Source organism: Leuciscus leuciscus, assembly GCF_965113295.1.
Source record: "Leuciscus leuciscus genome assembly, chromosome: 13".
In the NCBI taxonomy this organism is placed as follows: Eukaryota; Metazoa; Chordata; class Actinopteri; order Cypriniformes; family Leuciscidae; genus Leuciscus; species Leuciscus leuciscus.
The window spans coordinates 7,222,421-7,236,457 of NC_138737.1; the positions used below are offsets into that span (position 1 = coordinate 7,222,421).

The window sequence follows — 14,037 nt, forward strand, 5'->3', positions numbered from 1 at the left end:
ATTGATAGGCGAATGTTTGAATTTACTGCATTAAGGATCTGTCCATCACACACAGACTTCGTCACTTCCTGTGGAGTTTTATTTATTTAATTTTTTTTGCGATTAACCAACTAATGACATGTTGGTCGACCAAACTTCTTCTAGTCGACTAAAAGTTAGTCGACTATTAGGGGGGAGTCCTATTATTTATTTATTTATTTATTTATTTATTTATTCATTCATTCATGCAGACAGATGCATGCATACATTCATACAAGTTACCACAGTTTTACTGCATTATACCTATTACAATTTAACCGAAGCTATGGTATTGTCTGTAAGGCTTCTGTCTGTATGACTTGTGAGGAGGAGATGTGGAATCCTCAGCCTCTGATCTGTCTCTTTAAGCGGGGCGGACTGCCTCATCTGCTGCTGGGACGGTTCAGCTCTTCAAGCCCGTAGATAAACTTCTGTTCCACACTAGTTAGGCTAGACAAGGCAGGCAGTTTGCAGTGGCCAAAAGTATATGCATCGAGGTTTGCAAAAGACTAATGAAAGTCAGATATTGCGATGCGCAAATAGATAGGCTAGCTAGAGTAGATTAGGCAGGGTGAATGGAGCAGGAGCGGGGATGGGAATGGGAATGGGAGGTGTAGTAGCTACTCTGAAGTCTGTCCTTGAGCGCACAGGACATATACATCAATGAAGGCAGGGACAGGAAGACAAACTTTAAATGCTCGTTTTCAGGCAATACATGATTCGCTTTGGAGCAGTCTGGATGTAGGGCATCTATCTAGAATGCTATCCAACAAACTACGCGTCAGCCGAAGAAAGCACGAAGGGGAAAGCGTTTGCTGTGATCTACGGAGAGGAGTAACGTGTGCATGTGTTTCTCATCCATCTCAAGTGATATGGCAGGGAACTGACTGAGAGAGAGAGAGTTTATACAGAAGAAATTCATCTGGGTACAGTAATGGTGCTGATATCTGGAGCCAGGGTAAGTTTACACAAGTGTGTCACTTATTTAGTCTTAAATATTTTGGCAATTGAACATGCTGAATCTTTTAAAGCGCTCAGATTATGGTCAGCTTTTCAGATGCTCTTTGATGAATTCAAGTAACTTTAGCTCAAGAAAAATAGGTTATTGTCTATAGTAAATCCCTGATATTTTTTAAGTGCTTTTAATTAAACTTGTTTGCTCAGTTTTCTGAAAAAAAAAAAGAAAAAAAGACAAGATATTTATTTCTTCAGTTAGTTATGCATTTATAATTTCCTTGATTTATACGTATTATTTCTATATAACTACAATACATTTGTTTAATATTCGCGCGCATTTCATGTCACGTCAAAATAGAATTGATTAATTCGCATCATTTTGCACCATGTCCTGTTCAGATGACCTACTTAAGCGTTTCAATTATTTAAAAAGATTCCAATTGCAATGTCGAAGTGTAAAAGTTAAGAAAAGATGGGCACAATGGAGTGGCAGATTCTCGAAGCACAGCCTTGAAAGTTCTGCTACGGTATAAAAAATTAATAAATAATTTTGGGGTGGAAAAACTGGTATAGCTGTGGTTGCCTGAATTTTATAGTAAAAATAGTGACGATGTTTTAGTCGTAATGGTGTCAGTTTACTTTACAGTTCCTGACTGAATATGCCATTAAATCATATAATGTCAATATACCAACCTAGATGGGTTATTAAAATCGGTTTGTTTCTGAAAAATGTTCTGATAAACATAAAATAAGGCCATGGTGACTTTAAATTAATCATAACCAACATCTCAATCAACTGTGACCACCAGTATAATAAGACAAAACACCATCAGAGAAACACATTATACCAAAATAAACCTTTAGAAATGTAACATTTAATTTAAAAAACAGAACAAGGAATTTAATAAATTTTTGTTATAAAAATATTATCATAAAATGTATATTGCCTTGTAAAATATTCATTTTCTCCATAAACTCTAATGCAAATGCATGCATTGTATTTTTTAATATTTTACTGCCTAAATAACAGTTTTTTTTTAAACTGTAGCATATGTTTTTTTAATCATTTTTTTTCTATTTCCTAGGCAAACCATCAGAAATGAAACAGCTAATCTCATCACACTTGAATCTCAGATTGGACTCAGACACCAGACATCTTCTGACTGCACACAAACCACTAAATGCTTTTTATGTCTCTGAATTGAAGTGACATCCACCCCTGAACAGGAAGTCAGTTGCAACATATAGAAACTGAAGTTTGAATTTTGGGAATGTCACAACAGATCTGATTATTACACATTTTACAAATTCGCACACAGTTTTCTGCGGAGGACCAGACATTGCCCTTTTGCAAGAAACCGCCACCATGATGGATTTTGGAAATTTCTCAATCTAAATAATTTCCATGCTGATACTCCTTGCCTTTCTTTCATGCCCATGGACCCATCCAGTGCCATGCTCTCACAGGCGCTCCTGCTCTTACAGTGCATTATCCTGACTCTCGGCCAGTACGATATCTGTAAGTCGCTGGTCAGCACAGACGATGGACCAACATGGGAATATTACGCTTGCCAGCCCAAACCCACGCCCATGAAGGAGTACATGCAGATTCGAGTGGAGCCTCCCGATATCACATGTGGGAACCCACCGGAAAGGTTCTGCACTCTGGTGAGTTTGGACTGGATCACATTTGGCTCTGCCGCTTTGTCAGTTACATCTGTTCTACTGGAACAGCTTGTGTTTGCATGCAAATATAGTTTCCAATCATGTTTATTTATGATAGTCTAAGTTTGATGCAATTTCGGTGTAACTTTAAAAGTTTAATAGCAAAGATTGAAACGAAAGAAAATATATCCTAGCATATACATAATACAGTACATGCCTGTGTAATAATGTTATTATTGTGATTAACTGCCAATGCATATTGAGGATATGGGTTTGCTTATCAAAACCTGTTAAAGGGATATTTACTCACCCTTATGTCATTCCAAACCTGTGAAGACAATAGAAGTTTTTTTTTTAAAGAATATTGAAAACAAAAACAGCTTTGGTTCCCATTGACTTCCATTATTTTTTTTGACCATACAATGGAAATGAATGGGGACCGAAATAGTGGTCACCAACTTTTTTCAAAATATCTTCTTTTGTGTTCAGCAGAAGAAAGTAAGTCATACAGGTTTGGAAGGACATTAGGGTGAGTAAATTACATAATGTTCATTTTTAGGTGGACTGTTGCTTTAAGAAGGCAAGTAGTCAGACATAAAAATAGTTTGGCTCTGTTTATTTTTGGAAAGAAAGGATAAAAGAGAGTAAAAAAAAAAAAAATTACAGTAAGATCTGACACAAGAATACTAAAACGTCTCCAAGTAACCCTGATATGTCTTCACACAGATTATACAGTAATCTGCAACATGTGGCCATTAACAATGTTTTTGTCCAGAGACTCAACAAAGCCTGAGTGGATGTGTAAATGTGCCTACACAGCTGTTCTTCAGTGTAGTTTCAGTGAAGCACGAGACAGCAGCCACCGCAGGATTATCTGTGTAAATCAACTCAGGTTTAGCACCGAGCGTGTGGGCGCAAACAATCTGCGTCTTACCAGGGCTCATCTGGTGACCGATCGGCGTTCTGGGTTACTCTGCGACATACTTGAGAAGAGAGATTAGGGCAGTCACAACCATGAAAATATTATTCATTTACAATCAGTGTTTTGAGGGGTGAATTGAAGGCCCTCTGTCAGGTTGGTAAAGTATGAGTGTAGCCAAAGTTAATCTCCATCAGAGATGCTTTGGGAATTTAGCCAGACGCTTGATTGCACAATAATCGGATAGAGGATTTGTCCAGCTGGACTGACACTACGCATGGGGCCCGGAGACGGAGAGCTGCTTCTGACGGGGTGCTAATTCACACATTTAGAGTGTGTGGATAAAAGACAGGATGCCATTGAGAGAGAGAGAGAGAGAGAGAGAGAGAGAGAGAGAGAAAGAGAGGGGGGGGGGGGGGGGGGTCAGACATTGCTCATTCTATGACATCATTCTCTCACCATATACCGTTCGGCTCACACAGTGACAACGGGTGGGTAGCTGGATGTGAAGAGAGTAGGAATTCAGTAGCCAAATCGATTTTTCAAGAATCAAATTTATTACAAAGGCATAGTGATTCACAAGTCTTTTATTTGTGGTGATGGATTTAGTTGTCAAAAGTAAAATGTAGGAGAAACAGATCAAACTCAGGTTTTCAAACTCATTTTAAAAAGAAACATAATTGTTTAAAGTTTGCGGTTCTTTGGCAGTAACCTGCAATAAGGCTGTAAAACATGCCAGGGTTTCTCACCGGCTCGCCCTGGTGCTCTCCAGTCTTTCCAGCTGGAGAGATACCTGTGAGCGACCCTCGACCTTCAGACTGGGTGGGGCTTTCGCTGTAGTTTAATCATAGTAAAGTCTAAATTACTAAAATTAAAAGAATTCCTCAAAAATGGAAATTTTTTAAATTTCAAAAAATTGAAATTTGTGGTTAAATATTCACTTATATTTTAATTATTTAGATATTTAAATTGCCAGAAAATAAATAACTATCTACCATGGGATAATCTCAAAACATTGAAACACATGATGATGCCAGTGATAAAAATGTGAAAATATGAAAGCACATTATATTATTATAATAGCATTATACTTGAGCACCAATGTCACATAATCTGAAGGATTATGTGACATTGAAGACTGGAGTAATGATGCTGAATATTCAGCTTTGCATCACAGGAATGTAATTGCATTCTTAAATATTTCAAAATAGAAAACGGTAATAAATGGTACGTTTTTACTGTATTTTTGAACAAATAAATGCAGCCTTGGTGAGCACATAATTATGACATTTCTTTTTATTACAAATCTTACTGAATCCAAATTTTTTAATGTTAGTGTTAAGTGAATGAATTAATGAATACACACACACACACACACACACACACACACACACACACACACACACACACACACACACACACACACACACACACACACACACACACACACACACACACACACACACACACACACACACACATATATTTTAACATAAATAAACCTTCAGAACAGATGTAATTTACACCAGATATTCACTGTTAATATTTCCCAAAAAACACATTTGGCCACAATTCCTGTAAGTTTCCCATTTTTAATACATTGCACCACATAAAACTTTCTGTCCTCATCTACTATTCATACAATAACCCGACACAAGGGCGTATATTTCGTGCATACTGATTACGGAATATTTTTCCATGTCGACCTGAGACGGCTTACTGAGCAGAAGAAACTAAAGATGAGTTTTAGGAGAAGAGTGTAGTCATGTCCTTCCCTGTCAGCACTTTCTTCTCAGATCGATAAAAGCTGACTGTTCATCCACTGATCAGCCTGCTCTGCATTCAGATGTTGAGCGAGAGAGAGGGAGGGAGGGAGGGAGGGCTGAGGGGCCAGGCACTTTTAAACTGAGGAGACCTTCTGGCATTCACAAGATCAAACTTGCTCCATGTGAGAATAACTCCAGTGCCTGCAGTCACAGTGTGTTTTAAAGCAGCAGTGTTAAAGAGAAATGATCCACACTTGTTTACCGTTACAACTCCAGGGATTCAATGTAGTGTGAGGCGTCCTTGACAGGAAGTGTCTCGCCTGTGACTCTCAGCAGTTGTAGGTGAACCATTTGCTACTGTAATGCCTATCTATCTATCTATCTATCTATCTATCTATCTATCTATCTATCTATCTATCTATCTATCTATCTATCTATCTATCTATCTATCTATCTATCTATCTATCTATCTATCTATCTATCTATCTATCTATCTATCTATCTATCTATCTATCTATCTATCTATCTATCTGTCTGTCTAATCTAGATTATTTATTTTCCTTTTTTATATAGGCCTACCTGACTTGTATATTTTAGTTCATGTTATTATATAATATTATATGCTATAATTTTTCCATGTAGCCTATATATAAAAATACACAAACAAATAAAACATTTTATAATTAGTTTAATTAGATTTGTTTAATTTCTGGATGTATAGGCTACAATGAATATTATACATATTATATATATATATATACATATAGCATACAAGTAAAGTAGTTTTATATAACAAGAAAAAAATGATAAAAAAAGAAATTCAGACTAGATTAAACAAAAATGAAATTAATAGAATATTAACCGTAGCACATAACATTACATAATAGCATGTAATATAATATACAAGATGTCAGGTAGATTTATGTAAAAAAAGAAAAAAGTTATATTAAAAAAAATTATATATATATAAAAAAAAAGTCATACCATTTTACACCAAAAGAGAATATTTTACACAATAGCATGAAATAAAATATACAGGATGTCATATAGAGTAAAATAAAATATGTGGGGAGGCCTATATAATTATTTATTTTTTTTGCCAAAATATATCAAATCTATCAAAATATACCATGAATTCTGGAGAATTCATTTCTTTTACGGGAGAATTCTACAGACGCAGATTCCTAGTTTGTTTATTTGAATTTGACAAGGCATACAAAACATATATTTGATATAGTGAGTCTGGCACTCTGTTAAGCCAGTGGAAACTGTGTTTACAATCATCGTTCTTTTTTTCCTTCACATTGAAAGCGAGTTAATTGATCCACGTAAGCCCTCTAGATTTGGCAACTTCACTTTCTTTGGAGATGCTTTCCGGCTCATTAAAGATTTAGAGGAAATTTCAGTCACTCAGTGCCCACAGGAGATGCCGTTGCATTTTTACTCAGCGCCTTGCTTTTTTTCTTTCCTTCTCTTGCATGATGTTAGCTGGAAGCTCTCATTGTATATAGCGCTAGAGAGTATAAAGGATGGGGAGGGAGGAAAGATCTCAGCTTAGCTAAGCAGAAAGATGACCCATTGCTGCATACAGTAGACATCTGAACAAACACTGTGATGGTGTGATTTATGTTTTCGTTCATGCTTGTTTAAAGCCTCCATTGTGTATCATCCGATTCCTCACACATATTCTTTGAATGAAACTACTCTCTTCAGTCGTACAGCCATATGAGGAATAATCCTATTGGCCTGTTTTAGAAACACATTAACAGCCAAGACTAAATATAGCAGGTAGAGTAACTGCACAGTCTCGCAATGCACCATGGGAAAACAGAAACATTCGGTCCAGATTTTTTCTCTAACCACGTCTAGAAAACATCACAGTTAGACAATGAGTTGTCTGTTTGTCACAGAAAAATCCTGTAGCTGGTTAGTTTTTGTCATTTCTCATGAATTTTCCATGAATCCAAAGCGCATCCTCCCCCATCCTGTACTCCCGAAGGGGACTGAGTTTGTCCCCATGTGTCCACAAGCAATAATCCCCCATCTGCCTGTTTTCATGCCACCTCAGGTCTTGGGGATTCTTCAAATCACCATGTAGTAATTTGCATTCCTCGTATTTCATTGTTCAATTGTTTCGAAAACAGCATGCATATTTTTGTATTGGCTTAAAAAAAACAAAAAACTCTTGACTGCATAAATAAAAACATAATTTCGCCAAATTAAAATACATTTCTCTCAGGGTGTGTTGTTCACATGGCAGGTTTGGTTAGATTAAAACGAACTCTGGTGCGATTGCTCTGTTAGTGCATTAGAATAAGTGTGAACGCTGCCATCCCAACTCTGGTTCGCACCAAACAAGCGTACCAAAACATGTTTTCTGGGGGTTTCGGGACGCTTCCGAATGAGCTCTGGTGCCGTTCTACACAGGATGTGATGTGCAAACCAAGCATAAGATCTAAAATGCATTTGAGAGGCACTCCAAATCCATTAAACTTCAGAAACATTACTAAGTTGACAATATAAGCTAAAAATGGTTTGATAATATATTTGCATATTAAAGCCCTGTTCTGGCACTCTCTGGGACAGTTGAAACTCTTGCGCAAGTCACTTTCTGGCTGGTATAATTAGGCGACTGTATCCCTCTGAAGCTGTTCAGCGCCAGCTGTTATATGACTGGACGTCCGGAGGGAGCTGCCTTCATTGTAATTAACTCACGGCGCAGAAAAAAAGAGGGCCACCTCTCCAGGAACAAGACTAACGGTCCAGTCACCACCACGAGCGTAGTATCTGCTCTTCACAGCTTGTTAACTGTGGTATCACAAAGTGAGTGCTCTTATGAACTTTGTAACATTTTCCCCATTTTTGTTAACAAAATCTCCTGATTCATACGGTTTATTTTAAGAATACACATCCATCTTTCTTTCTCGGTCCACCCCTATAAACAGATCCTCAGTGCAAAGTAGGTTCTCCTAGGCGATGTTGAACCATTTATTAAACGTGTAATACAACTGGACTCATACAGACCGGTCGGGATTTCCCATTTAATGGTGTGCGATGCAAAATGAGAAGGTCAAACTCGGCTTAAGTTAAGGCTAATGTTATCAGATTCTGTGACAATTCTTCTTCTTTTTCTTAGTAAATTGTGTAATTGTCCTGATGATACAGAAATGACTCACTTCACTTTAAGTAATCACAGCAATCATTAGTCATTGTCTCTAAGTTCTTCTGTGCATTCTTCAGTGACATTAGCCAACACAACCACACATGTCTACAAGAGTGAGACCACCGGAGGAAGGCCTAACCATTGCATTGTCTGTTTACTGACACAGTTTCTTGCTGCTGCCAAGCAGTGGGCAAACATTCCTCTAAGAGCCTCGCTGCTCTTTAGCTGTGACGTGATTCCTGCGAGGATAGCTGGAGGTTTAGTCTACGAACCACCTGGCGCAACAGTTGGACTGGATTTGTATGAGACAGAGAAAGACGGCAGGATTGAATCAGCGGGATGAGCTAGGCTAAGGTGCTCCCTGGTTATGGATCAAAGTGCTAAGGTACTCCAGATGGTTGGGACAGGTAGTCTGAATTATTTCTTAATGGAAGCTAATGGTCCATGAAGACGCTTGGCCCGAGAAACGTTCAAGTGTGCCGGCTGTAAAACAATAACTATCCCTGGACATCGATCTGTCGGTTTTAGAGGCTGCAGTGTGTGCTCAGACTTTTAACTCCTCAAATGTTTGTTGTGTGGGATGGTTGTTGCTTACTTACAAGGGAATTAAGGGTTCAAGCGTGACCAGATGGCAATCTGTGGTTTAATCCGTACACCTGGTGTGTCACTAGGGCAAAGGTTCAAACCCTGAAATTACAGTAGCGATGGGAAGTCAGGTCACATTTATTTATAGAACACTTTATACAATACAGATTGTTTCAAAGCAGCTTTACAGTGATAAACGGGAAAATGATTTAATGATGCAAACCGAGTTCATTTCGGCTGTACAGCAGCTCTAAATGAAAATAGTGTCATTGTTCAGCTGAAGTCAGTTCAGTCATCAATTCATCAATTATTCAATTCGTTCATTTCATCTGGGAACTTGGAAAGAGGTTGTTTAAATACACAGAAGTTGATCTTATATACATAATTTTCATATGATGAGCTATAAAACATGCAAAACCCCTTTTTAAAAATTGATGATTATATATTTTAGTGCATAAATGATATATATTTATATACACATGGTGTAGTGACCACTTTGGTCAATAAGATTATTATTTTTTGTTGAAAAAAGAAGTCTCTCATGTTTACCAAAGCTGCAATTATTTGATCAAAAATACAGTATAAACAGTAATTTTGTGAAATATTATAACAATTTAAAATAACTTTTCTATTTTAATATCTTTTAAAATGCAATTTATTCCTGTGATGCAAATCTGAATTTATGAATCGTCTAAATCATTACTCCAGTCTTCAGTGTCACATGATCCTTCAGAAATTATTCTAATAGGCTGATTTGCTACTCAAGAATCCCCTTTTATTATTATCAATGTTGAAAACCGTTTTTTTAATGTGTATTTATGTGGAATCCGTGATTTTTCTTTAGGGAACTTTTTGGTGGTAGTTTATAGCTATAAAACATGCAACAAATCATATATTTAGTATTGTATATTTTAATATTATTGCAATATTAGTTTATTTTTATTATTATTTAGTTATCCTTCCTTAATTTTGTACCACTCTTTATTGAATATTTTATTTATCTTTGTCTGTAGGAAAACCCATACCTGTGTAGTGATGAATGCGATGCCTCCACTAAAGAACTCGCCCATCCTCCAGAGCTGATGAAAGATCGTGAGCGAACTGGACTCATCACGTACTGGCAGACTGTAACATGGAGTCGATATCCCGAGCCTCTTCTGGCCAACATATCCTTATCCTGGAACAAAAGCCTTGAGTTAACAGATGACATCCAGATAACCTTTGAGTACGGGCGGCCCACAATAATGGTGCTGGACAAGTCCCTGAACTATGGGCGAACCTGGCAGCCTTACCAGTACTACGCTGATGACTGCTTCGAGACCTTCGGGATGTCTCCGAAGAGAGTGCAGGATCTGTCGGCAACTAACGTGACCAGAGTCATTTGTACTGAGCAATACTCTCGTTGGGTCGGTTCCAAGAATGAAAAGAACGTGCAGTTTGAGGTCCGGGAACGCTTTGCCATATTTGCTGGGACAAAATTGCAAAACATGGACAACTTATACACACGGATGGAGAGTATGAAAGGCCTCCGAGACTTTTTCACCTTCACCAACCTGAGGCTTCGGCTGCTGAGACCGGCACTCGGAGGAACATACGTACAGAGAGACAACCTGCTCAAGTACTTTTACGCCATCTCCAATATCGACATACCAGCAAGGTAATGATGCACAACACTATGTTTGTCTTACTTATGGATAGTTGTTGCTTTTTTAAATTGTTGCATCGCTAATTTTTTAGGCTTATGACAGGAAAAACGTAGAGATATGACAGGAAATTATGGGAGTAGAGAGAGAGAATGGTATAAGAGCACAACACAGGTGAAAATAATATTTTAAAAGTTGAATTTTGTTTTATCATAGTTCAAAGAAATACATTGGACATAATATAATTAAACAGGACCTATTATGCTTTTTTACATTTTCAACTGTGTAATGTTGCTGTTTGAACATGAAAAAGGTCTGCAAAGTTGCAAATCATAAAGTCACTCGAAAGGGAGCTATTTTCTATATCAGTAAGCACTGTTTATGAACTCCCTGAAACACCCCAATTGTAGTCTTTTTTTCCGGGAACGTACGTCACAATATTCCTCATTTAAATAATTCCTGCCCAAAGCATACACAAAATAAAGGGGGCGAGGCCTGGTTGAGCTGCGTTTCTAGTGTGTTGAAACTCATGTTTATGGTAACGCTTCATGGTTTAAAGCGGTTGACCAATCACAACACACTGGTCCAGCTGACCAATCAGAGCACATTGTGCTTTTCAGAAGGCATGGAGCATTTCCACAGCATGGTACGGCTCGCTTTCTCTCGGTTTGCTTTTCCAAACTGAGTTCCACTAGTACCGCTTCAAAGAGGGTGGCATTATAGACTGATATATAGTTGCGCCACCTACTGCCGTGACATCATCCACTCCTCGTCTACCAACGAGAGGAACGTCTGCACCTCGTCTACTGACCACGATTCAGCCATTTATTTTTTCAAGTTGCGTGTGACGGTCGTTTAAAGCAAGTCCTTTAATAAAGTTGTGTAAACAAATGATACTACGGTGGCTGTTGCTGCAAGCGGGTTTGGTGTCTTGTTTCGCGAATCCAATGACGCTGGTAGTGACGATTCTCTCTGACCAATCAGTGAGCTGCAGTGTTGTTTACACATCACATTTTCACACCTCAACCGAGATGGTACTATTTAAGCGAGCCGTACCATGCAGTGGAAAAGCGCCAATAGAAACAGGAACTAAACAGAGCATCATTGACAGACTGGGAAGAGTGGTGCAGCAACAATGTAAAATATGTGAAAAATAATGTGTCTTAGTATATTTTAAATTTAGTACATTATAATCTTAGCATATTTTAAACTATTTGTTCTATGCGTTGAAGTGATCAGCTATGATAAAAATGTTCAGCAGCAAAGGGGGATCAATGCACGGCCCAAACCTCCGGTAATGCAAACCCTCAATCAATACTTATTCTGGTATTTCAGAGAGGAAATTGTTTTAACGGTGACAGGGAATGGGATGGCTTAAGTAGACAAATGGACATGCAGAACGCAGCCTATCAGAGGGCTGACTGATGTTTCAGTGTTTCATAATGAGAGGACCGCCGGAGTGGAAATGTTAAGCTAATACCCAGCGGAAAATCGTCCTGGGTTATTTTATTCATTCCACAACATTGGGATGCGTTTCAGCAGCATTTGAATAATAAAAATGGCAAGGCCTCCCTGATGGCCTGCCCTGTGAGTACTCGTCTAAACGGAGTCCACGGGGTTGGTGGGTGTTGGGCACAATAATCAGATCAGACTCTACGACCAGTGACACTTCCTGCATCACGGCCCATTTCCCCAGCCATCAAGCATTCGCTAATAATCAGTGCTGATTACACTAAATAGCCTATAATAACATGGGCCAAGAATCCTTAATTGAGGAAGATGAAGTGTTACTTGTTTAAAGCAATTAAAGTACGCTGTTAATTTCCCTATTTACCTCTTTATTTTGTGGCTTGTTTGCCAGGAGACGTTACGTGCGCTCTGATAATGATGTTTGCCTTTTCATCCGAAGTGCCAGTGATACTACTAACTCAAATTTCTGCAGAAGGCATCTAAAAATAGCCTGACTGAACAATGAAAACATATTCCTCAGTTGTTTTTTTCCCCTGCTGCTTTGATGACATTCGTGAAAAATCATCTTGATCAGCCCCTTTCCCGCTAAAAAGAAATGTTTAGGAGGCATCGTGCTGTACAGCACGCCACGTGTCTGTGAACATAATGAGACACAACCATTCTCCCTGTGAAGCTCATCTTGCAGGGTTCATTTTTTTGCCCAACTCTAATATGTGAAAAGATAAGACTTGCGTTTTATCCTCACCTTCTCCTCCCTTCTCCAGCTTGCTGCAATCTGACGTGAGATACAAGACAGTAGAAAGAGTTCATAAATAGGCGTCCCAGTAGATGGACCGGATTTGGAAACGGTTAGAAAGCGGGAGGGTGGGCTTGTGTTCCATCAGACAAATATCCCAAAGACATTGCTTGAACCTTAATTAAACATGGTAAGGGAGGAAATAAATAAATAAACACCATTCCCAGGGTTCATGTTAATTTATGCAAAGACTTGAGTTGATCAGATGCATCTCCTGTTCCCGTTCCCCCTTCCCTTTCATCCCCGAATCCTCCTGTGAAACCCTTCTGAAAATCCAGTGTACCAAGATATTGCAACCTGCATATCAAAGACGCCATAGATTTCTGGTGAATTTGGCGTGAGGGATTTTTGAGAAATAATGCTGTTTTGTTAATATACAGAGAACCTGATAGGGCATTTCGAAAGATCAAGGTCGAACGGAAATAAAACGGGTCGGTGTAAACCTATCAGAACTCACATCTCAGAGATGTCCTTGGGCCTACATTGGCAAAGAGACAGAGGCTATGGAGGGAAGGTGAGATGCAGGAAGCTCCGGAGGTGCCACGAGGACAACATCAGGATCATTCCGCCTTTATCACCCGTGTGTGGGCAGAAATTCTAGCATGAAAGCACCACCATGAAGAGGTGTTTTGTAGAGAATCTAGAATCCCTCAGAGATTGATTCACACCCACACTTGGATTGTGCCGTTGTGCTCTTGTATTAAATGTAAGTGATTGTGTTTTCAACCATTTAATCACCAGGCCAGACAACACCAAGACATAGTGATATATGTAAAGAAAGAAGTTGAAAAGTACATACCCCTCAAAAGTTTGTACACACCTACTTGTTCTGTATTATCACTAGTGTTGGGAAAGGTACTGACACTTCAGCTTCCCAACCTACTGACAAAAAGTAGCATTTAAACGTTAGTTCACCCCAACATTTTTATTTCATTAATTACTCAACCTCATGTCGTTCCAAACCCGTCACTTTCTTTCATCTTCGGAAAAACAAATGAAAATATTTTTACAGAAAAGAGATTTCTGTCCCTCCATTGACAACATACACAACTACC

At 38.5% G+C, this 14,037-nt stretch overlaps 2 protein-coding genes across 4 annotated transcripts in view; one reads left to right on the plus strand and one right to left on the minus strand.

The window, feature by feature from the left end:
• The window catches only part of rapgef1a (Rap guanine nucleotide exchange factor (GEF) 1a), a 112,848-nt gene extending 110,172 nt beyond the window's left edge, over window positions 1-2,676 (minus strand). The window contains exon 1 of the mRNA XM_082188149.1: window positions 2,665-2,676. The gene's annotated coding sequence lies outside the window, so the exon portion shown is untranslated. The remainder of the gene's footprint in view (window positions 1-2,664) is intronic.
• ntng2a (netrin g2a) overlaps window positions 400-14,037 on the plus strand; it is a 58,974-nt gene continuing 45,336 nt past the window's right edge. Inside the window, exons 1-3 of one of the 3 annotated variants that reach the window (XM_082188161.1) lie at window positions 400-976; window positions 2,061-2,643; window positions 10,087-10,730. In XM_082188161.1, the coding sequence (XP_082044287.1) occupies window positions 2,407-2,643; window positions 10,087-10,730 (881 nt within the window). In that variant the 5' untranslated portion in view covers window positions 400-976; window positions 2,061-2,406. The remainder of the gene's footprint in view (window positions 977-2,060; window positions 2,644-10,086; window positions 10,731-14,037) is intronic. The other 2 variants (XM_082188160.1, XM_082188159.1) reach the window with 2 other exon arrangements.